This window comes from Halichoerus grypus, chromosome 9 (assembly GCF_964656455.1).
Source record: "Halichoerus grypus chromosome 9, mHalGry1.hap1.1, whole genome shotgun sequence".
Lineage (NCBI taxonomy): Eukaryota > Metazoa > Chordata > Mammalia > Carnivora > Phocidae > Halichoerus > Halichoerus grypus.
The window spans coordinates 94062495-94086093 of record NC_135720.1 but is presented as its reverse complement, the minus strand read 5'-3'; the positions used below and the strand labels follow the sequence as shown (position 1 = coordinate 94086093).

Here is a 23599-nt window from a genome sequence, read left to right as displayed (position 1 = left end):
TCAGGAATTATATCGACGGCAGCAGTTGCTTTATGTCCTTTAATTCTTCCCACATTATAAAGCTGCCCTGACCTAGTCATCTTTTCTGCTTCTTTTCTGATCACTAAATTTCCAATTCAGTGGCTGCTTCAACCCATGTTGTGCCCATGACATATGGCAGCCCACCCCATGCTACATCCCAACTGCAGCCACCGTACGTGAACAAAACAGAACCACCACCATTTAAGAAAGACCCTGTACCAGGAACCATACTAAATATTTTTCACACATTATCTCATTTAATCTTCACAAGAAACCTGTGAAGGAATCACCATTGTGTCAATGAAAAATATAAGACTCAAAGACATTAAGTAACATGCCCAAGATCAAATAGCTTGAAAGTGACAGATGCATCATTAGATCTGCCAGAGATCCATCCATCCAGAGATGGTACTTTACTAGCTACAATTTTCTGCAACCAACATGGGCAACCATAAAAGCATAAAATGGATACAGGTTAGGATCAGAATTTCTCAGATGTGAACACTGTGCACACTACTTTAAAAAGGTAATATTTTGCAAGGATTGTAGTTAGAAAATTAGTACAGGTTTTTATCAGGACCAAACACCAGAATGCCTTCACAGACCTTAGAAATACAATTGTGCTTTAAGCTAACAAATCAATATGGGATCTGAGCAAACACAAATGGGCATCTTGGACATGGACCAGCTACCAGGGCCAGTAGGCCACGACCGATCCGGATCCATGGGGAGGTACCGACATATTGAACATACTTAAAGAACATGTACTTCAAAAGGAAGCTTGCCAAATCTCAGAGCTGTACAAAAAGGAGAGTCAGCAGTACAAATGTACCCACTGAAGGCCTAAGGAGGAATGTCCAGTAAGACTAAGCCAATAGACCGTCTGCCAGATTGGCATCTATTACGGAGGACATGACTCCATCCACATAGTTCTCGCCCCTCTAAGAAGGTAACCCCCCTCAGAGCTTAACCACAGGGAGAGAAAAATGGCATCATAGCAATGTCAATTATCTGTTCCATGTCACGGCGGTCATCCAGTGACAACCAATTTCATCTAGTGATAAAAGCCCTTCTGTGGGCTTTATTAGCCAGTGACCACTGACCAATTTCCAAGCCACAAATCTTGGGATTCCCCAAGGTGAACACTACTGAATGGGAGTCACCATAGGTAACATCCTTGGTGTTCTTGAATGAACCAAAGCAACTGGACACATTTTTGTTCGCATGCATTTACCTTTTCACCATCTCTCCCTGGTTCTCCTTTGTAACCGGGTAGTCCTCGGACTCCCTAAACCAAGCACAGAATAAATTCTGTTAATTATGTTTTTTGGTTCACTGGAAATGTTTAATTCTTCAATGTGTACCTATGAATCACATACTTGTATTCCTGGGGATCCTGGGACACCTGGTGATCCTGCAATTCCCTGATATCCCTAAAGAAAAGTAAACACAAAATAATTAGTATTTCAACATACTCAAAAGAGCAGTCCCCCATTTCAGGATTCACTCTTTTCTTGAGTGTCTTACACTTAAGACTTCACTGGGTGACTGTTTAAGAAACAAAAATAACAAAGTTTCAAATGCTGAATGTGGAATTAATATCCTTCAGTCTTTAGGGAAAAGGTCTTAAATATCTCTAGATTAATAAAAATATCCAGATATGTTTCAATGACATGGAAGGCTCTGGGATGCAAATACAGAGCCAATGTTCAAAGCTCCTAAAAAAAATGTTTTGCACATATTCAACATAGAAACATATTCAACATATTCAAGAGAAAAACATGTCAGATTAGAGGATTACACTAATACATTTTTAAACTACCTAATTAATGGTCATTTGAGTTAATCTCTGGAATAAATTAGAACTTGATAAATGTTATTCTTCAGGGTCAGTCTGTAACAGCCTTTTGGATTGCTCATTTTAGAAAGCTGCTGCTGTTAACCCCACGAGCATGGCTGTGACATGTCTCCCCCACCGCCCAAGGCTGAGCTGTCTGCTGAGGCGAGGGTCCCTTTCAACTCCACTGCTTCTTACATGTCCCCCCAGACCATGGACCTTTGGTCCTACAGCACAACTTCTTCAGACAAGGCAAACCATTCATTCTTCATTCAGCATATGGCAATTAAACTCCCAAACAAACTTGCAGGCCCAGAACATTTGTCTAGGTTTCTCTGGGTCAATGTCAAGTTGACTTGGTCCACCTGGCACCTGCAAATACATTTCTCTCTTATTTAGATTCCATCTCTCTCAGATCTTACTGTTTGGATATGGCTTTCTGTTGTCAGCCGTATTAAAACAGATCTCATTAGTGTTTCCAATTACATCTTCATTGTTAAATCCAAAAGCTTCATTTCCATGTGGCTATTTATGGCTGGTTTTTGTATTCACCCACTCACTTGTCAGCACATTTCTAGCTGTCATTTTAGAGACAGCATGACTCCCTGCTTTCCCACTCCCATTTTTAAATATTCCTTTTACTATTCTTTACTAGCTCTAATAATACCAATAACAATAATAATGGTTGTCTCAACAACAGCACTCCTAAATTATTGTTTTTCTCCTTTTACACTGGTATTTCTTATTCTGTAAAATGTTCCCAGTTACTCTCCAAATGATAGAGTATATAATTTCTAGCACCAACCATGCATGATCCTTTCCTTCATACCCCATTCAGTTCTTCACAGAGTGTATCACTACACTTTCTCTAGGATTTCTCACACAAATGCTTCTCCTGAGTCCGTGCCCAAACCTTTAACATTTTATTTCGTCAGTGAATGAGTCTCAAAATGAACCTCTCCATACTCCATACAAAACAATCTGCAGTATTCAAACCCAACATATGTCTCTGGGCAGCCACTGTCTCTGTGTCCTGGGATTATGTGCCCCTTGATATAAGAAACCTGGTCCAATTCATTTCTGTATTTCCAGTATTGAACAGAGCATTCGGCAATTTTTTGTTAACCACACTTCGGACGAATTTACCTTCGAGTCATCCACACTGCACTAAGTGTAAAAAATCTCTTTCCCCAAGGAACCAGGTTATGTTCGTGCTGCTACCAGGAACAAACTGAAGCTTTTAGTAATGCCCTGTGCTTCCTGTTCTCAAGATCAGTCGGAAGAAAGAGGAAAGTCAATCTACACGGTTTGCTGAGGCTTTTTTCTCTACCACTCCAGTTACCACTGAATCTCTTTCCTTCAACCACTTTGCAATCAGATAGGTCTGGAATTAAATTTCAAATCTGTCACTGCTAGCATATGCCCAAACGGAGTTAGATTACTTATAACTTCCACCATTTAGGGTGCCTCCAAGTCCTTCAAAACCCTGTATGCACTCTCTGGATAGTCCGACATGATACACAATAGGCTGTTGTAATTGGGAGAAACAATAATAGCAATAATTTATACAGTATTTGTCATGTTCCAGTCTAAGTACCTCACATATATTAATTCACTTAACCCCCACAACCACCCTTTAATGTAGGGTCTACATTATCCCTATTTTCAGATGAGGAAACCAAGACAGAGAATTAAGTAACGTGCCCAAAGATACATAGCTAGTAAGTTGAAAGAGCCAGTGGGAATACCCTCTATCAGAAAATGCTTCATGGTAGATCAGATCTTATGATTCTAGAATAATTAACAGGATTTTTTTAAAGCCCATTTTGCGAGGCTACTTTTAAATTATTTAGAATATGGAGTGCCCGAAGAAAAGGAATGTTCATATAATTCCTCAAAAGAAAGTTACCATGGAGATTGGCTATTTACCAAAATGACTGGTCATCTGCAAAGTTCACTGTAATGAATTGTTCTTTTTCACAATTTTTCAAAAGTTAAGCTAAATGTCATATCCACTTTATTACTTTTTTCACAAAACGAATCTTTTGTAGAAAATCAAAAGCTGTTCTCTTCCTCGAAGAAGTTAATATGATCCATTTGTTAGAGAGGACACATCGCATTTCAATGGATTAAAGCAACGTGGAGATGCCCCAAAGTGTGTTCCCAGCCCACCTCTGACTCATAATGTGACCTCAGGCAGAGTGATCAAATCCCCAAATCCTGGGAGGCAATTCAAGAAAGTGGAAAGACAATGAATTTTAAAATTGGAAGAACTTGGGCTGAATTTTTGCTCCTCCCTTTACTTTCTATGGAATTCTGGCTAAGTGACTTTGCCTAGCTAAGCCTCAGTTTCTTACCAAAAACCAGGATAACAGTGCCCACTTCAACTTCTGGAAAAAAAAAAAAAACAAGTGGAGTCACAGGTGAAAATGCCTGGCAAATGCTAGGAACTCAGATGTAAATTTCTTTTTTTCTTCTTCTTCAGATTCAATGACTTTTGTACAAAATCATGAGAACACTTCTGCAAAATGTTATTCTGTAGGCTTAATGGGCACCATTAGTACACGAGGAATGGCAGATCCAGTTGTCATCATTTTGATTTAACCCTTTTTCAACATTCATATAGATCTGATGGTGAACATGCGAACAAGGCTTCAGTGTGTTTTACAAAGGCCAGGTTTGTTTTATCTTTGGAAGAACTACAATACAGAAATAATAAATGCTTCCCACAATATGAGAACCAGGTCGATATGTTTTTTTTTTTTTTAACTTACAATGAGATGCATTCTTGAAAACTTAGTTGTATAAAGAAATTCTAAGATTATTTTAGAAGCTAGAGGAAGCATGATTAGCAAGAAAAATCAACCCACACCCAAGCTGGGGAATCCCAGGGAAAATCACCAGAAGAAATTGGATGGAATTCAGAAAAATAAATTTTGGACTAAAAATCAGGAAAATAAAGGTTAATAGGGAGGAATATTACAACACAGAACAATTTCCAAGAGGTGCAAAAACTAAACACTGGTTGACTCATAGCAGGGTACACTTAAACAAGAAAAAATGCCCTGAAACAGGAAAAATGATAAGCTTTCCATAGAGCTTAAGGAGTTTTTATTTTTCTTAATACACAAGCTTCTATGTTTTCCAGTGGGAGTACCATTTTCACATGATCTTTGATCAATACTGTCTGACATTAATTTTGCCATTTTTCAGTTATTAGCAGATCTAAATATCCACCCTGCCCCCATGTGCAAGACTTCTGACAGTAAAGTCTTTTCCATGTTCACAGAAAGTCTCTTTGTAAATGAGTCATTTTTAGGAAAAAAATATTCTCACTGCCAAATTGTAGGGTTGGAGAATACAGAATCAATTTAATTTTCCTCCATGATTCATAGTTACAATGCTCCAGGAAAGATGTATAGCACTGAAATGGAAATTAAGGAAATAAAAATCATCCAATACGCAAGGCTCACAATCTCTTCTGAGCCCAATTCTAATCAGACCATAAATTATCCTGCCAATCTCAATATACAGATCTTCTTAAGTAATCAATTTCCTTTAAGTATTTTAAACTCTAAAAATGAGAATAAAATCCAGAGAAATCATTTTGGATGTCACTCTTCTTTTTGAAATATAAAAATGTGATTCAAAGTTTATTCTATTACATAATTTTCTTCTGTTTTCCAAAATTCCCACAGATACCCTTCAATACACAGCCAGGGTAACTAAGTAACCAAAATCAAGTGTATATTTTTAATGTCCACTGTGGATTCTTCTTGCCATCGGTACTCTTTATAGTTCCACACAACTAAATTCCAAAAATATTCATAAATCTCGGTCTTTTCATGTACAGCTAATATAGAAACTCATTTGTTTGCCACCTAACCCAACTGTTAGTCAAGTAGTATATATGCCTGAACTGTCTGCTCAAATTACTTGACTAATAGATCCCAGTAATATACATAAAATTACACCTGAGCTAAGTTCTAAGAAAGATGCTATGGGAGGTAAAGAGTAGACAGGGAAGCTTTCTGAAGTGATAAGTTCAAAGCAACACTAAAGGAAGCACAGTGCAGAGGAACAATTCCTTGAAGAATTTAATACACAAATAATAATACTATGTAGTATCTACATACACATCATTATTGTATATACTATCCATACTATATAAAAAATAAGTAGTCTATTTAGAGGCCCATGAGGAAAACATGGAGAGATCCATACATGAGATTTACACATGGGGAGTGCTGGAGAAAAATTAGTCGATAAAGCTTTGTCTAGGAAAGCTTTACAGAAAAGTTTTAAATCACATTTTGTTATAGAAAAGATAAATTGCCCAAGTGCAAGAGAATTCATTTGAGGCACATGGTCCATATTTTAGTCTACCAGTGAGCCTCTCATGAGGGATGTGTGTGCGTGTGTGTTTTATGGTACCGGGAGACAGTGAGACAATAAATCTTTTTGCTAAAGGAATCCAAAATGAGGTGAAGTGAGAGCTCAGGTAGAAACTGCTTTCTCAGGACAAATGTTTTATACACTTCATCATTAAGCCACCTCTTACAATTCTCTTTTCCAAGCTAAATAACAGCCATTCCTTTGGCTTGTAACCTCATGTACCCCATTTTCCAGGTCTTACTCTGAATTCATGGCACTCAGCCCCAGATTCCCCGCAGCTCTTAAACTGTTGAGTCCACAACTGGCACCATATTCAGTTAAGAGTCTGAAAGAGGAAAACATAAAAACTTGTCCCATGGGTCCTATTGTTCTACTATTAATTACTCACCTCCTGTCAAGCTTACTCTGCAAGCCTAACTTCTAGTTTTCTTCCTCTTCTTCCTATTCTCTACCATCATTCTCGACCATTTTAAAACAGCATCTCTTGCTTGAATTATACCCGAGGTTCAGTCAATTCTCCCCTGACAGGCATTCTTCTGAGTTCTTACTCTCTCCCCATCTCTCTCTTCTAAATGAAATCCAAGTCCTACAAGTCCCTGAAGTATAGCAGGCTAAACCAAATCTAACACTTCAGAAGCAGGACTGTCATCTTGCTCAATACAGATGTTATATATTTACTAACAATGCCAAAAATTGCATCAGCCTTTCAGGCAGCCCCATTACAAATGCTGATCCCTTTTCACCAAGGTTAAATTTAAATAACATGTCCCAGACAAGTAAGAGCCATACGTTTATTTGGGTTGAATTTCACTATGTTAGAGTAGCCATTCTCCAAGTTCACCAAATCCTTTTGGATCTCCGTATCTCCCCAAGTGCCAAAATAAATTCCAAAAGTGAAATCGAGAATTAAAAATTCTTAAAAATCATAATAAAGTAAATGAATAGAGTAATACTCAAAAAAAAAAAAAGAACACTGGAAGAAATAACAAAACTTTTGATTGTGAGAAAATTTTACATTGTTAAAAAAAATTAAAAACAAAACTATAAACCAAACAAATAATTAGGAGAAACATTTACAACATATACGTCAAAGGACTAATTCTCTTAATGTGTAGGAAGCTCTTACTAATCAACTGATCAACATTCAAAATACTATCATTCATATACAAAATGGGAAAAGGACAATTAACAAAAAAGGAACTCACTCTGAATGTCAGACTTCTATATTCAAATACCACTTAAAATTTCTACCCGAACAGGGGCACCTGGCTGGCTCAGTCAGTGGAACACGCGACTCTTGATCTTGGGGTTGTGGATTTGAGCCCCACACTGGGTGTAGAGATTAGTTAATAATAATAAAAAATTCTCTACTTGACCTTCTGACAAAAATTTAATATATCCTAAACCAAACTCTTGATTTCCCTTGCCCAAGTTTTTCTATCCATCCTTCCATATCTCACTGAGTCTCCTTTGACTTCTTTCCTACAAACTCAAGCAGTACATCATCAAATCCTGTCGGCTCCAACTTCAAAATACCCCCCAAAAGTCAGCAGTTCTCTTTACCTCCCTACTTACCATCCTGATGTTAACTGCCATCATCTTAGAACTCCTGGATTATTTCAAGAGCCTCTGGACTCATCTCCCTGGCTTTTGCCCTCATGACCCTAAAATCTATTCTCAACTCAGAAGTCAGAGTAATTTTTTAAAAATGTAAGTTACATCACCCCAATCCTTTATTCAAGACCCTCCAGTGGCTCCTGAGTTCACTCCAACTAAAAGCCAAAGTCATCACAATGTCCTAAAGAGCTCTACTCAATCTCCCCTCCTTTCTCCCTCTTATCTACACAACTTCATCTCCTACTAACCTGTCCCAGCCCTCTCTATTTGTGGTTTGATAAAATCATGTACCTTTGAAATTCCCCATCTGTATTGACTACCACTTTTGTAAGGTTTAACCGTCTATAGAAAGCTAGCCACTTTCTGGAATCTCTAGACTAGACAGGGGTACACAGAGGGGGGTGGGGTCAAAGAGAGGCACTGCATCACAGAGTGTGACCCACTGACCAATCTACACTTCTGTCTATTGGTAGCAGTGTGGTATCAGTCTTCCAGAATCACCTAAGGTCAATAATATGGAAAATCACCTCCAGAATCTGAGAGTTTTAATCTAGCTTACCTTTCTCTCTTAGCAAATATGATGTCTTTAATGGGATCTTAGAAAATTAGCATTGGAGAGAACCTGGGCCTCATCTGGCACCATCTTCTCATTTCCCAAACAAAGAAACTGAGACCCAGTTGCTTTGCTTTGAAAGCAAAGCAACTTTTAAAAGCAAAGCATAAGGCAAAACAACCCCTGATCTCTCCAACAAACAGCTGGGGCTCTGGTTTGAGTGAAGTACTTTGGTTCATGAAGAGTAATTAATAATTACAGAAAACAGGGAGAAACAAGCACTACAAAAATATAATCTTCTACAAAAATCATAAAATAGTCCTAGTATATGTTTTCATATATGGCCTTCTTCTTAAAAATATCAAAGTCATAACAATATAATACCTTTACCAATAGTACTTCTCTGAATTATCTAGCAGGATATGTAAGTATTTTCCCTGCCTCTCTCTCTATAATGATAGAATAGCAAAACAGTAATAAGCTCAGACAGTGCTGATAGAAATCATTTAACTGATAAAGAAATGAGAAAGGAGGGGTGCCTGGGTGGCTCAGATGGTTAAGCGTCTGCCTTCGGCTCAGGTCATGATCCCAGGGTCCTGGGATCGAGCCCCACATCGGGCTCCTGGCTCAGCGGGGAGCCTGCTTCTCCCTCTCCCTCTGCCTCTCTCCCTGCTCATGCTCTCTCTCTCTCTCTGTATCTCTGTGTCTCAAATGAATAAATAAAATTAAAAAAAAAAAAAAAAAAAAGAAATGAGAAAGGAGGGGAAGAATTTGAAAATAGCTCTTTAATTTTGTTTGAAGGCATTTTCCTTATGAAAATTAGTATTTCTCCAGAGTGGAATAATTTCCTATTTAAAGCTTCAGTTGACTTGGCCTGGTTATAATGTGAAAGAGATTCAGACTGCTTATTGAAGGGGATTGCACAGAACCAAATCCAAACAAAGCAGAATTCCCTTCGAATTGTTCCATCCAATTTCCTTGGTCCAGATGGCTTCAATCACCAGCCAGAGACTCCACCCACACCTACCCACTCCCGCTGTGCACTGGCCCTGGACACATACTAATGACCCTCAGCTGTTCTGGCTCCCAGACTCACTTTCTCTTCCTGCCTGGCCACCCAACCTCCTATCTCCTAGGAGAAAGGAAAGAGGGAAAGGGAGACACTTAGGAAAAAAAGTCATACCTTTGGGTAAATAAGATTTATATTAGTGAATCAGTTTCTTATTGCTGCTGTAACAAATTACCCCACACATAATGGCTTAAAACAACACACACTTATATTCTGGAGGTCAGAAATCCAACATTGTCTTAGGGAGCTAAACTCATGATGTCAACGGGGCAGCATTCCTTCTAAAGGTTCTAGGGGAAAATGTGTTCCTTCCCTTTACCAGCTTCTGGATGCTGCAGACATTCCTTGGCTCATGGTCACCTCATCCTGATCTCTGCTTCTGTCATTACATCTCCTCCTCTGACTCTGATGCTCCTGCCTCCCTCCTATAAGGATCCTTGTGATTTTACCGGGCCACTCAGATAAATTTCTACAGGATAATTTCTGCATCTCAAGGTCCTTGATTTCATCATATATGCAAACTTCCTAATCTAACATATTCACAGGTCTTAAGATTAGGAGGTGGACATTATTCTCTTTGTTCTTTCTCTCACATCAGATATTGCCTAATATCATCTAACATCTAATATCAGGTACCACAAAGCTATATCTATATTAATACATAAAATCATATACGCACACAAACATATACATGTACTGAATAGGATGAGATAACAAGTCTATTATAGCCGAAATAAAAGTCATAGAGTAATATTCAAGATTATTGTATCAGGCTTATTACAACTAATTTCCAGTACTTTGTTTATGGCAAAATATTTAAAAAGAAAAAAAAAAGCACACTAGAGCTGATGGCCTGTGAAGGGCTTGCTCACCACTCACCTCCATATACTGCCCAGGGCTTTTCACCACTAAAAAAAGACCAAAGCCTAAATAATTTAGTAGTGCTGTCAGTGGAGCTCTGTATCATTACCAGGTGCCAGGAGCTCTGTATCATTACCATGGCAGCATGTCACGTGTGTTTGCCTTGGAGTGGGACAGCACCAAAGCTGCCAGCAATAGACAGAGTAGGTCCCAGGAAAGGTAGGGGTCTTCAGACAGAGAAGGGGTCACATTTATAAAACGCCTCCCACCCAGCGTGATTAGGGGAGAACTCACACAGGGTGTCCGGCAGTATCTTCAGTGGGACTAAGGAGGTGCAGTGAGAGAATGCAACCAAGTCACATGACACTTTTAAGTTAAAGTGAGAAAAGGATGGGATAGAAGGAACCACAAGGAAAATGCTGGCAGGTAACAAGAGTTAAGGATAAAGGCAAAGAGGAGATGTTAATTTAGAACCTATTTGTTTCATTCAATTCGAATAGAAGCAATCTGATGATAAATTTTTCATCTTCTTTCCTGCAAATCACCACCTGGCCACTTCTGTACTTATCACCTTGGCCTTCTACCCCACATAAAGGTTCAACTGTCCAAACTATACCAACACCTTCCCACCTACCTAAGGATTTTCTTCCTGCAAATATCCCTTATCTCCCAAATCATTGATTTTTTTCCCTTTTGCTCATTTTCATCATCATAAAACCATGTTATAACACCTCCCATCTTTTAAAAAGACCCTCCTTTTATCCCACAAACTAACCATGCAACTGCTCTATTAATCTGATCCTCATTCTACTCCTCAGAAAAAGCTTCCATATTCAGTCATCACTTCATCTCACACTGTCTCTTGAACCCATTTCAAGCTAGCTTTTGTACCCACCCTCTGTAAACCCCATTTGACAAGGGCCTCAATACTGCCATAGAGTAAATCTGGTGGTCTAGGCATAGAGCTCATTTTTCTCAGCATCTTAGCAACAATGACACAACTGAGCACTCCCTTCTCGAAATGCTTTCTTCACCAGGCTCCTGGATGAAACCCTCTCCTGGTTTTCCTCCTACTTCACCTGGTCTTTCTTTCCCAGTTTCCTTGGCTGCATCCTCATCCTCTTTTTCCTCTGAAGACAGCCTGAGGTTCAGTCCATTGCCCCCTTCCCTTCTCCACTTATCTGTGATTACTCTCTAAATGATCTCATCCACTCTGGTGGCTTTAGATAGGTCAATCTACATGCCAAGGAGTCCCAACTGTGTATTTTCATTCTCAAATATATTCTTGAACTCAAGATTCCTCTCTCCAGCATCTTAGGAGACACGAGGGGCATCCCAGAAGACAACAAGGCATCCTCCCCACTGCTGTCCAGCTCAGTAAGCTGTTCACACAGAGATGCTCTGAGTTTTCCCTGACTCTTTCTCTCATGCCCCACATCTAATTTGACACACTTCTGGCCAGCTTTACATTAAAAAATAATCCAGAATACGACCACTTATCTTCCCTTTCACCACATCGCTCTAGTCCAAGACACTTTTACTTCTCCCTTAGAACTGTGAAATAACCTGCTTCGACTCTTGCCCTACATATTCTACTCTCCACCTGATATTTATATGTATCTTTCTAAAACATAATCCAGGTCAAGTCACTTCCTATCCCAAAATTCCCAAAAGCATTGCCATCACATGTAGAATGTATTCAGGTGGGTCTGTAGAGCAGTGCTGCCCCAATCACCCAGCAGCTCCTCAGCTCTCCACAGCTTCGTTTGGTCACCATCTTGTGCCCTCTTCAGACTCCCTTCTTTGACAGTCTCTCTCTAGAGAGGTTCACCTGTACATTTACCACTTTTCCCACACAACATTGGCATAAAAGGCTGAAATACATCACTACTTCTTCAAAAGTTGGCTGTATTTTTGTATTAAGTTTGTCAGCAAACCTCTCTCAGGGACTAACAAGCTCCTGTATAGTGATGGTTGGGGTACTGATGGTTTAACCATTAGGCTGTGGTTCCTTCATTCCTTAAACATTACTGACTCACAATACAAACCTTTCCATCTTTCATGGCAAGAGGTTAATGTCTCATGATAAAGAAAATCCCTAGGGGTGCCTGGGTGCTTCAGTCGGTTAAGCATCCAACTCTTGATTTCGGCTCAGGTCATGATCCCAGGGTTGTGAGATCAAGCCCTGCATCGGGCTCCACACTGGGCATGGAGCCTGTTTAAGATACTCTCTCTCTCTGCCCCTCCCCACTTTCCCTCTTAAAAAAAAAAGACTCTTAGGAGATACTTTTTTGGTGACAATTATTTAACATTTAAAGGCAAATTCCTAATGTTTATTTACTGTTATACACATGTTGAGAGCTGAACTACCTGAAAATATTTGCCTAGAATGCCTTCAAGTAGATTTGCTTTATGTTTCCTTAATTCAAAAATGTTCCTAAAGTTCTCTTGAAACTTAGAGGATATTAGTTTTTTCAGATTGTAAGTATATTCTGGTGCATATATGTCCTTAGGAAATATCTCTTTTAAAAAGATTTTTTTTGAAGACTTTCATAGACATAAAGGGAAAAGATAAAAGATTTCTGAACCTAGCTATTCATCAATACTCACTGGACAACTTCTTAAATGTAACAAAGATGTATGCAATTTTGGAGTAACTCGCCTATTAAGTGACTAGAACGCTGATTCTATTGACCAAGCCAGGCTTAATGTTCTCTTCTGCTTAACTAAACTTCAGACAGACTTCTTCCTGATTCTAAGCCCCTGATCTCCCTTTTCTTAGAGCATTCACTCCAGAAAATTTGTAATTATAAATTCTTTCTCTGACCCTTTGAGTGGCAAACCTTTTTAAAAGCTTCTTGTCAGTTTTACAACTAGCAAGGAATGTCTTTCTCAAGGACCTAGGAGCCATCCCTTTGAAATACAATCATCCAGAAAGATAAGTACCCAGATCTTCCAGTCTCTGTGGGATGGTAGTACCCTAACTTTGGTGAGTGCCAATTAGCAAAGACAGATGGCCTAATCACAGAGGAAAATGTGCCAAACTCAGGATAACTCAATTTGCTCCATCCCATTGATCAACAGCCTAAAGTCCTCCAGTACTTTTCCACTAGCTCGCGCCAGTACTCAAGAACCCTCCATTTCTTTGTTTCAGTGAGTGCATTTCAATCTCTTCCTATTACAGTAATCTTAAATAAAGTCTCCCTTGCCTGTTTAACTTAGCCCAGTGCAATTTCTACTTTGACACCATAATCCCAGTACTGGAGATGACTAAGCTTTCAGTACTCACAGGCTTACCATCTTGACCAGATTGTCCAGGGTAGCCAGGGTTCCCAGGCTGTCCAGGTTCACCCTAGAAAGGAAAAAAAAATTATTCTCAGTCCAAAACAACCACCCACACTGCTGCTGTCAGAGCCCTTCAAGGTTCAAGCTAATTCCATGATTTGTAGCTCTTTGTATATTGAAGAAGAAGAAAGAAGAAAGGAGGAGGAAGAAGAAGGAAGAAGAACACAACAACAGACATCCCAAAATAGGGTTAGAAAAGTAATGGCATATTTTAAATGCCCACTTTACCAAATAAAGGCTTTTTATTATATAAAATTTTCAATGATTTATTTCTGTGAGCACACCAGGTATAACAAGTAAAGTACTCTTCACCAATGTAAAATGTCAATATTAATGTCAGGATACATTTTTAGAATTCTGAACTGAAGTGTTGTAGCAAATATGGTCTCAATGCCAGCCATTTTTCTCTCATAATTCTCTTCTATTTAGACTTAATTCTATTCTCAACGTTACACGACAGATATCAATGACCTATGATGTAATAATTCAATTTGCAATTATTTATTTTAAAAAAAAAGTCCACAGGCTATATGATCTTACACACAGGACTCAAGTTTAAAGCTGCATGACAGTCATTTCTTTTATTCTAGTCGATGTGTCTCTTTGCCTATATTTATAACTTTAACATAATGTTAAAATTTTTAAATCTGAGTATTTATATGAGAGCGAGGCCCAAGCCAGACAACTCTGCCCAAGCCCCATAGTCCTTGAACACAGGGACTAAGAAATGAAGAAATGACCTTTGCCCCCCACAAACCAAGGATGTCCAAAGAACATTAAACCATACAATACGACAATTAGTCCAGGCACATTCTATGAAACTCTAGTATGTTGCCCAATGGCCAATACTGACCATTCAGATAGTCACCACCCATGAAAAAAGGCAATGAAAGCAACATTTTTTGTGAGGTGAGGGTGTTGTATAATTTAATTCTAAAAAATACTTCAAAATTAATATCATATTAATCTATTGCTGAATCCATGAGATCCACATGGGGCATCTTGCTTAAAAACATGAAGTCTCAGCCATCAGTACCAGTAAACTTCTGCACAGAGGCAAGGCAGCTGATTTCAGTTAAGTCATTATTTACATTAAGAACTCATTCACACAGGACCCCAAAAATTATAAATTAACTAAACACCAATACTAAGGGTACTTTCACAGAGCCAAATTTGAAGATCTGAAATACTACTTCAGGCTACTGACTACGGAGAGTTGTTCCTGAAACATAACAGGAAAAATGGAAAGAACTATGTTAACTCTATTAAGTGGCCAATGAAGGGGGGTTGGGCTTTTCACTTAGGAGCTGCCCAAGAGACAAAGCATTGGGAAGGGCTGAGAAGAAAGGAAATGTTATTTTTAAAAGAAATAGAGAAAGAACAGTGTAAATCCAGGGAGAAAAATAATGCTGAAACATGTCCTGTCTTGCTGAAGAAACAGAATTTATAGTTCTAACCTAAGGACTTCCAGTGTTAGCTGGGCATTAAGGAGTAACATTCTGGTTCTCTAGGGAGTTGGAGTTTTTCTCTTATTTTGAGAGGATCCACCTTAATCTCTAGCCTCTCTGCCATCCTTTATCCCTGTTCAAATTGGACTCGTTATCTTTTTTTAAAAAGACTTTATTTATTTATTTGACAGAGAGAGACACAGTGAGAGAGGGAACACAAGCAGGGGAAGTGAGAGAGGGAGAAGCAGGCTTCCCGCGGAGCAGGGAGCCCAATGTGGGGCTCAATCCCAGGACCCTGGGATCATGACCTGAGCCAAAGGCAGAGACTTAATGACTGAGCCACCCAGGCACTTGCTATCTTTCAACAAATTCCATCTTTTCTTCTCCTGACAGAAGTTTTTCTTCCTTTTCCACTTAAGAATCCATTATTTCTTTTTTCCTTGATGTCTTTTTCTATTGAAATGCTATAGCAGCTCCTATCACTGATCCCTTATTCATAAGCAGAGTTTTCTCAGTTTTCCCTTGATTAGTCTTCATTTATCATTTGGATTGAAACTTCTTGAAAATAGAGTCTTTATTTTCCCCCTTTTTTGAGGAGGTGGGAAGGGTTGACAATGCTGCGTATCAAGTAGGGATTCAATAACTATTTGTGGATTGATTTATCTTAAATCATATTTCATGTTAATGACCCCCTTTACTTGCAGAGTATTATTATCAGCAAAATCTAGTATATCAAAAGGATCTGAGAGGGTTTATCATCTACTGTGATGAAGCTGGAATACAGCTTTGGTAAAAGAAGAAATGAAATTTGTGTTTTAACACTGCATCAAAGCAGAAAACATATTAACAACATTTTAAATAAATAGAAACTAAGTTTCCAAGACAAAAAAAAAAAACAAAAAAAATCACTCACAAGATAAATCCAATGTGACTTCAAAGGACCATAACATTGGTGAACAGCCCCAAGCGGGAAAATAATCTCTTTTGCAGGTTCTATTATTGCTGGTAGGTTTTACTGGTTATTCTGACTATTGCCCTATTGATTTATTTGCAAAAACTGAGGAAGGTTCAGTGTTGTTTCCATAAAATTGGGAAAATAAAGACAGACATTAATTTTGGAGAGAAAACCAATCAGAATAAAAATTCAATTGTATTACTGTAATAAAAGCAATGCTCTATCTTGATTTACAGATGCTAAATTACTTAATCCTCATAATAATCCCATGAAGCAAGTAATTTTATTATTCTCATTTTTTATATACGCAAACTGAGGCCCCAGAAGGTTAAGTCACTTGTTCAAGGTCACACCGCAGTAGTGGAGATGACACTTGAATTCAGCCAGTTCAGCTTCAGAGTCCATGCTCCTAAACACTACTATCCCTGCCCACATTAAAATGCATACACTGATTAGAACCAGACCTGGGGACTGTTAGCAAACTTAATACAGAAAACAATTTCCAAATACATTAAATGAGACATAGGACCTATTATTGTACAATTGTGACTAAATTCCCAATCCACTTTCTTCTAATTTAGTTGAAACATTTGCACATTTTGAATTTTAAAAACTATGTGTTCAGCTGAAAAGCAGTACTTACATATGTTGAATTGAACTTGTGCCACAGGATTTTTGAGTTGTTGACAGGAGTGGAAATGTCATGGACTAAGCTGAAACATCTCTGAATATGGCCTCTCAAGTAGTGTAAATATGAATAATCAAAGTAAGAAACAGTTGTGCTTGCAAAAGCAAGATACTATTTTCAGTTGCTTATCTAAAACAAATGTCTTTGGAACTCTTCACCTAGGCCCAAATCCCATGTGTTCAAGCCTTCTTCTCAAAACTCCTTGTGCCTTCATTCTACCCTCCAGACTCTGCAGGAGTATCTGACCTAAGACCTATTCCCTTTTCCTAAACCAACCTCTTCCCTCCCTCAAAACTCAAACACCCACTCTTTCAGGCTAGAAGGAATCTACTTAGTCTGGGAAAATTAACATAAAAATGTGAATGCCCAGTGGCCCCTGAAATTTTCCAAAGGCTTTTGTATTTTAAACAGAGGATACTTTGATAGCCTGAATGAATCTCTAATGGTGGTATCTGGAGGGTGAAACAAAGGAAATCAACAGAGATACATTGATAGAGAGGGCGGTATTTCAGAGAAAAGGATTCATAAGAAATTGTTCCTTCCTAAAAAGAAGAAAAAAACGCCTTCTTTCCACTTCAGAAACAATAGATCTAACATCAAGGTTAGATCAAATGTGGGGAGTTTGTCCCCAGAAATGTTCCTACACTGAAGTGGGGGAAGAAGTTGCCATTCACATGCAAAGGTCCTTTGAAAGGGGGGGTTTGTAAATTGGGGATTGCCTGGATCTTTCATATCACAACATAGGCATCCCATATAGGTTAACTGGGAAAAGGGGTGAATCAATGATTTTATAATTCATTAAATAAAAAATTATTACCATTAAGCACTGTGTTAGATATTGGAATTCCAAAGGAGAATTTAGTTTGTATTAAACTTCATTGTGAACTGCCTGCATATATAAAGTATTCCAACAGATTTATTAATTTAATCACTCCCTATGTTTGATATTACAGATACAAAATGAATTAACTATTCTTCAAGGAACTCATAATCCAGTAATATATATATTTCTATGCTTATTGTAGAGTTATAATGCCATGGTAAGTCTAGGTATAGGAAACCATAGTTATTTTGACCTGTTTTTCCAATAGGGTTGTCATATCTTTTGGAAACTCAAAGAATTTTAAACAGATGAGTTTATCTTTAAATAAGCACTGACCCACCTATCCACACAGCAATTTCTCCTGTTTCAGTCTGAGGACTCAACTCTCAGCTCCCAGAACTCTATTTCTGGTTAACAGGAAGACGAGATCTGTTCTTCACAGGTAACTTTGTTTGATGGACATCTGTAAAACTTTCCAGAGAGCATCTAACAAAAATGGCCAGTAAGTTTCAGTTGGATCTATAGGAAAATGGCTTCATCTATTTTAGTTCCAGTTCTGCTAATCTAATTAAAACCCTGTTAATTCCCCAAGCCAGAAATTCTCTAAAGGAAATACAACTCAGAGTGTTGCTAGGGATTCTGTTTTTCACATACAGGTCCCTGATGTGGGTAAGGAACCACTTCCAGGGGAAAGAGCCCTAAAAGGGGTGGGTGGGTGGGTGTGTGTGTGTGTGTGTGTGTGTGTTCGTTCCTGTCCTCCAGCCAGATTTTCTGAAGAAAATGGAAAGCAGATCAAGAAGGCACGCCAATTTAAAGATTGGTGGAAAACTGCAATTTCACTTAAAGTAGTAGGTGGCAATAGCGTGAGATTATGACTAAGAAAAAAAAAATGAAAATGAAAATGAGGAACACATGAAACTTGGAAATACTCGATATCAGAGGCTTGACCAGAGAAGACAAAGGCTGTGCTAAGAATCTGCTGTAGGAACATACATGAATAAAAATTGAGGTCACTTCAAGACACCTAATAGACCACTAGTAAAAATTCAGAAAACATCAGATGTATCTGATGCCTCCCCAAAAGTGAACAGCCTTTTAGAGATCCTGGGGGTGCCCTGAACCTCCCTGGGAGTCAGAAAAGCATGTGGGGCTTTGAGAGGTCAGACATTATGTGCACCTGATTTCCATATTATATCTCTTACAGATCAAATCATTTTTATGTATAATATTTCAAGTGGAATAAACTATATATGTGTGTGTGTGTGTGTATAGATGTGTGTAGATATATGTGTATATAAATATATATTTTTTAAAAAGAAGTCTGCTGGTAGATCACACCAAGTTGTCTTACAAGGTGTATTCTCCCAAGAGTATCCTATAGGCATTTCTTCTTTATGTCAAGGCACCCTGAATAACATGCAGTTGCTTTAACTAGAGAACAAAGAACACCTGGATTAACTTACCTAAATGCAATCTAAAAATAGTTTATAATAGTAAATTGATTTTAATATACTGATTTCAAATTCCCAGCCAAATAGATTTACTTTGAATGAAATAATGAATATATATTTTTATTTCTTAAATTACATTTCTTTTCTTGATTTTAATGCGAGTCCTGAAGTAGGTCATGAGCTATCACATAAAAATGTGATGAGCATAACTGGGTGTTATATGCAACTGATGAATCATTGAATGCTACATCAGCAACTACTGATGTACTATATGTTGGCTAATTGAATTTAAATAAAAAAAAATGGATGGGAGAAACATGCATGAAAGATGGGAGGAAACAAATTACCTTAGATGAGCAGTTTAAAAGCTAAATTTTTCAGTCATGGTGACTGAAACACTAAGGAAATTCCATCTAAATGAACATTACAATTCATATTTAACAAAAATTAGTAATTATTGCTTGGGCACCTCAAGCAATAAATGATCAATACATAAAACACTCTTTTTGGCTAGGGAGTCATATCTGCTTCCAAGTTAGACATTATTTTTATCTGAGTGATATTTTAAAATATTAAATGAATAAGATTTAGGGGTGCCTGGGTGGCTCAGTCAGTTAAGTGAACAACTCTTGATTTTGGCTCAGGTCATGATCTCAGGGTCGTGAGATCAAGCCCCGTGTCGGGCTGAGTACTTGGCAAGGAGCCTGCTTAAGATTCTCACTCTCTTTCTGCCCCTCCCCCCCACTTATTCAAGCTCTAAAATAAATAAATAAATCCTAAAAAAAAAGATGAGCAAGATTTATGTATAGTAGACAAACCACTTAATATCTCAGTATCAAGCTGGGTCTAAGTGATCCCACAGTAAGTATCAACTTAAAAACAGTCATTCATACTTAATAGCATAGAAACATACCCAGACTATTTAGTTATATAAAAAGTAACTAGTTATAAAATGGCATGTACATCATGGCTCCAATCATATAAAAATGTATACACAACTATGTAAATGTTTATATACACAAACTCTATACACATAAATTAATAGATACAAGTGGAACACGTGCATATATGAACATGACTAACAGAACATACTCCCTAAAAGTAATTATTACATGATTAAGTAAAATTGAGATATTTGCCTCTATTTTTAGAATTAGACACCAAACATAACACTGAAATCAAGTTTAATATTTCTACTTTATTTTTCTATCTGAAAATCATTTTGACAAACTAAGGATTTAGAAACATATCTCAACAAATGCCATTTCTTCATTTTTTTATGAGGTTGTAAGGAGGTATCATTCTGGGAATTTGGCAGCAGTGTTTGGGAAAAAAAGACAAACCAGCAAATAAATTAAAACACTCCCCTCCCTCACTTTACTCTGGGCCAACGGTATCAGTTCTAGGTTCAAAAGCAAGTATAGATTGGAATACACTTTTTAAAAAAAAAAATCACTAAAACTAAGGTTTTAGACTGTTCTAAGGCATTACGTAGAAATTTCACAATAGCATCAGTGGTGACTAGGAATTTTGTGCATTTGCTTGGCTCTTGTTTGTGTGTTTTAACCGAAAAAAAAAAAGCAAGTTAGGTATTACTCACTTTGGGGCCTTGCAGTCCTGGTTTTCCTGGAGGACAAACACAAGGAGCTGGAGTTGAACCTACATCACTGGGACCATTGAGGCACTAGAGAGACAAAAACGGAAATCAACAACAAACATGGAAAGACACATGTATATCTATATGTACATAAGTATGTGTAGGTGTCTGAATGTCTTTATGAAACTGTAAAGATATCTTATATCTGCTTTCCAATTTTATTTAGCACAATTCATTAAGAAATTCTGAATCACAAACTATGAAAACTAAATGCACTCAAACTACATAAAAATGAGTTCTACTGGTCTAATGTACTTACAGTTGATGGAAGGAAGCTAAACAGTCCCACAATACAAATATTACCTTAAGGAGAATAATAGTTTCCAGGCCTACCTCACCATTCTGAAAGAAAAACAACAATGAATGTGTTTTAAAGGACGCTTTTAAATTTCTAAATTATCTTCCTAATTTATAGATATTTTATTGTCCAGGTTCTAGATACATGAAGTATCAAAACCAGCAAGAACTAAAACATGTACGTGCCACTGTCCTAAAAAAATGACATTAATACACATTATGATGACATTTACAGTAGAATAAAGTAAGGACATGAACAACAATGAAGAGCAGAACAAGAAAATGGAAATGCCAAAGCTGCTTGGTGTAATGGCCACGCAGGAGCAAAAATACTCCAGGGTGAGATTTATATGCTCTTTTGAACTTTCTGGAAGTCATATAAAAACCAGAGGAAAAAACCAAAACACATCTAAGAAAGTCACAAATTCCATGCATTAAATTTTCTGCATTTAACTTTAGGAGACCTCCTCACTAAACAATTTGCTTCTTACTGAATAATACACGATTTTAAAAAGGTTAATAATCTTTCCAGACAATGAAAATTAAATCAGAAAATAAGAAAGTGGGAATAAAGATGCAAAAGGTATGCTACATGAAGTCACACCTGAAAGTAAGGAAGGAGACATAAAAACACAAAAAAAGTGAATGTGAGAACTCAAAATCTACTATCTATTCTTGTGCTTTTATGATGTGGGAGGGTAATGGTCATAACATCAATGCAGAAATATCAATAAATAAAGTATATAAAATGGACTCTCAGAATGTAATCACATATTAATACTTTTAGGAGAAATTAGAGGTCTGTATTTCAAGTTATAAGTATCTAAAATAAAAATTATAGTGTTTAAACAATTACCTCTCTAAAAAACCAAGAATGAATCATTTCTAAAAGGTTCCATGGTTGATATTATTATAGAGCATTTAAACCTACTGCCCTACGTCCTCAAGTTTTCAGAACATGTGGATTTGTAGGTTATTCAGTTTGATAGGAAAAAAAGATGATGGTAGTATGACTTTACAAACTAAAAGAACTATGACATGAGCTCAAAGGTCACTGGGAATCCACACTGTAAAAAGTTTAAAACATCCTATCTTATTTGCATTACAAAAATATACTTTTTTTTTTGCCCAAGGGAAAAAGGATTACACACACACACACACCACAAGCACACATATATAATCAGACTCTAACATTTTAGCTTATCATTTTTTCCTCCTAACACATTAATGAAAATAGCTACATAAATGGAAAGTTACTATATCCTTGAAATACAAGAAAATCTTCCTTAGGTAACAACAACAAAAAGAAACCTGTATATTCATTATGGTTTGAGAAAATATGTTGGTGAACAGGAAAATGAATCACTTCCTATTCTTTAGAACTGTGCTGTGTGGGGTATTCTATCCACACATTTAATGAAGTATAGAAATGTATTTTACACTCTGGATACTCCGGATATTCAAAGAATCCTAGACTTTCCTAGAGCAGGTCCAGTCCTGCTTCACTTGAGTACCGGAAACCTCACACTCTGAGGTGTGAAGAAAACCTTTCCTTGCGCTCCTCCATTCACACTTGCACAGTGATACATTATCATTTTATTTCAATTATGAACCTCAAAGTATGTTTTAATCAATGTAACTTTAATTGCACTGACAACAAACAAATTAACTCTGTATATTAAATTAAGCCTCACATATTATCTTTTGTTTATTGCTCTGAAAGTACTGAAGGAAACACTTGGGAGAAAGAATCCATCCTACTCACAAATCCAGGAATCTCGCATGCTGTCTCTCGGTTGTTCTGTTCTGGGTCACAGTAGATTCGCAACTTCTGGACATCAAACTAGGAACATAAACCCCATCAGGTTAAAATTGAGGCCCAAGCTAATTGTTTCGTAAGAGCGACCCAACTACATGAGCAGTCATGGAAGGCTTAAATCACAGCACCTAGCTAAAAAATAGTAATACGAAATTTAAATACCTAACATACAGTTTAAAGATGTGATGCAACATAATTCATAAGGAAAACTCTAGCACCAAAAACAAAACTTTAATTTCCTTCGGGAACCCACTGGAGCTTTTTTAGTATCTCTATATTAAGAGCTAGCCTAGAGAGCATTTCCTAGGACACTTAAAAGCTTTCCCAGGCCTTCTGTGTTTATTCTAAATGTCTACAACATTTCTGATTACAAAAGAGTGAGTTTAAGAAGTCATCTTTAGTTTCAGAGATTTAGTTGCTGGCATGGAGTGTTGTGTGATGAGTAGTCCAAGCACCTGCTGCTATTTAAATATTTACTCTGACATGTAACATTAATATATAGAGAGCATGGTGTAATTTGAATATGACAGTCTTCCCTTAATAGAAACAGAGTGGGAAAGTACACATTTTCAAATAAGGGATTGTCCAAGAAATGGCTTTCTTTTTATATACACATTTCTCAACCCACACAGATACTCCACTTTTTAAAAAATATAAAAAAGTAACAGTTTTAAGAATCCTGAAATGCATTAATCTGATCGTAACCTCACAGCTGCAGAGAAATTTTATAGCTCCCGACTCACAGCTCTAATCACAGTCTCTT

General features: G+C 37.4%; 1 protein-coding gene across 2 annotated transcripts in view; it reads right to left on the bottom strand.

Moving 5' to 3' along the window:
- COL21A1 (collagen type XXI alpha 1 chain) overlaps positions 1-23599 on the bottom strand; it is a 181570-nt gene that overhangs the window by 82594 nt on the left and 75377 nt on the right. The window contains exons 7-12 of one of the 2 annotated variants that reach the window (XM_078055217.1): positions 22783-22860; positions 21054-21062; positions 20664-20747; positions 13643-13705; positions 1401-1454; positions 1256-1309 (exon numbers count right to left, since the gene is read on the bottom strand). In XM_078055217.1, the coding sequence (XP_077911343.1) occupies positions 1256-1309; positions 1401-1454; positions 13643-13705; positions 20664-20747; positions 21054-21062; positions 22783-22860 (342 nt within the window). Of the gene's footprint in view, positions 1-1255; positions 1310-1400; positions 1455-13642; positions 13706-20663; positions 20748-21053; positions 21063-22782; positions 22861-23599 lie in introns of those variants that run through there. The other variant, XM_078055216.1, reaches the window with a different exon arrangement.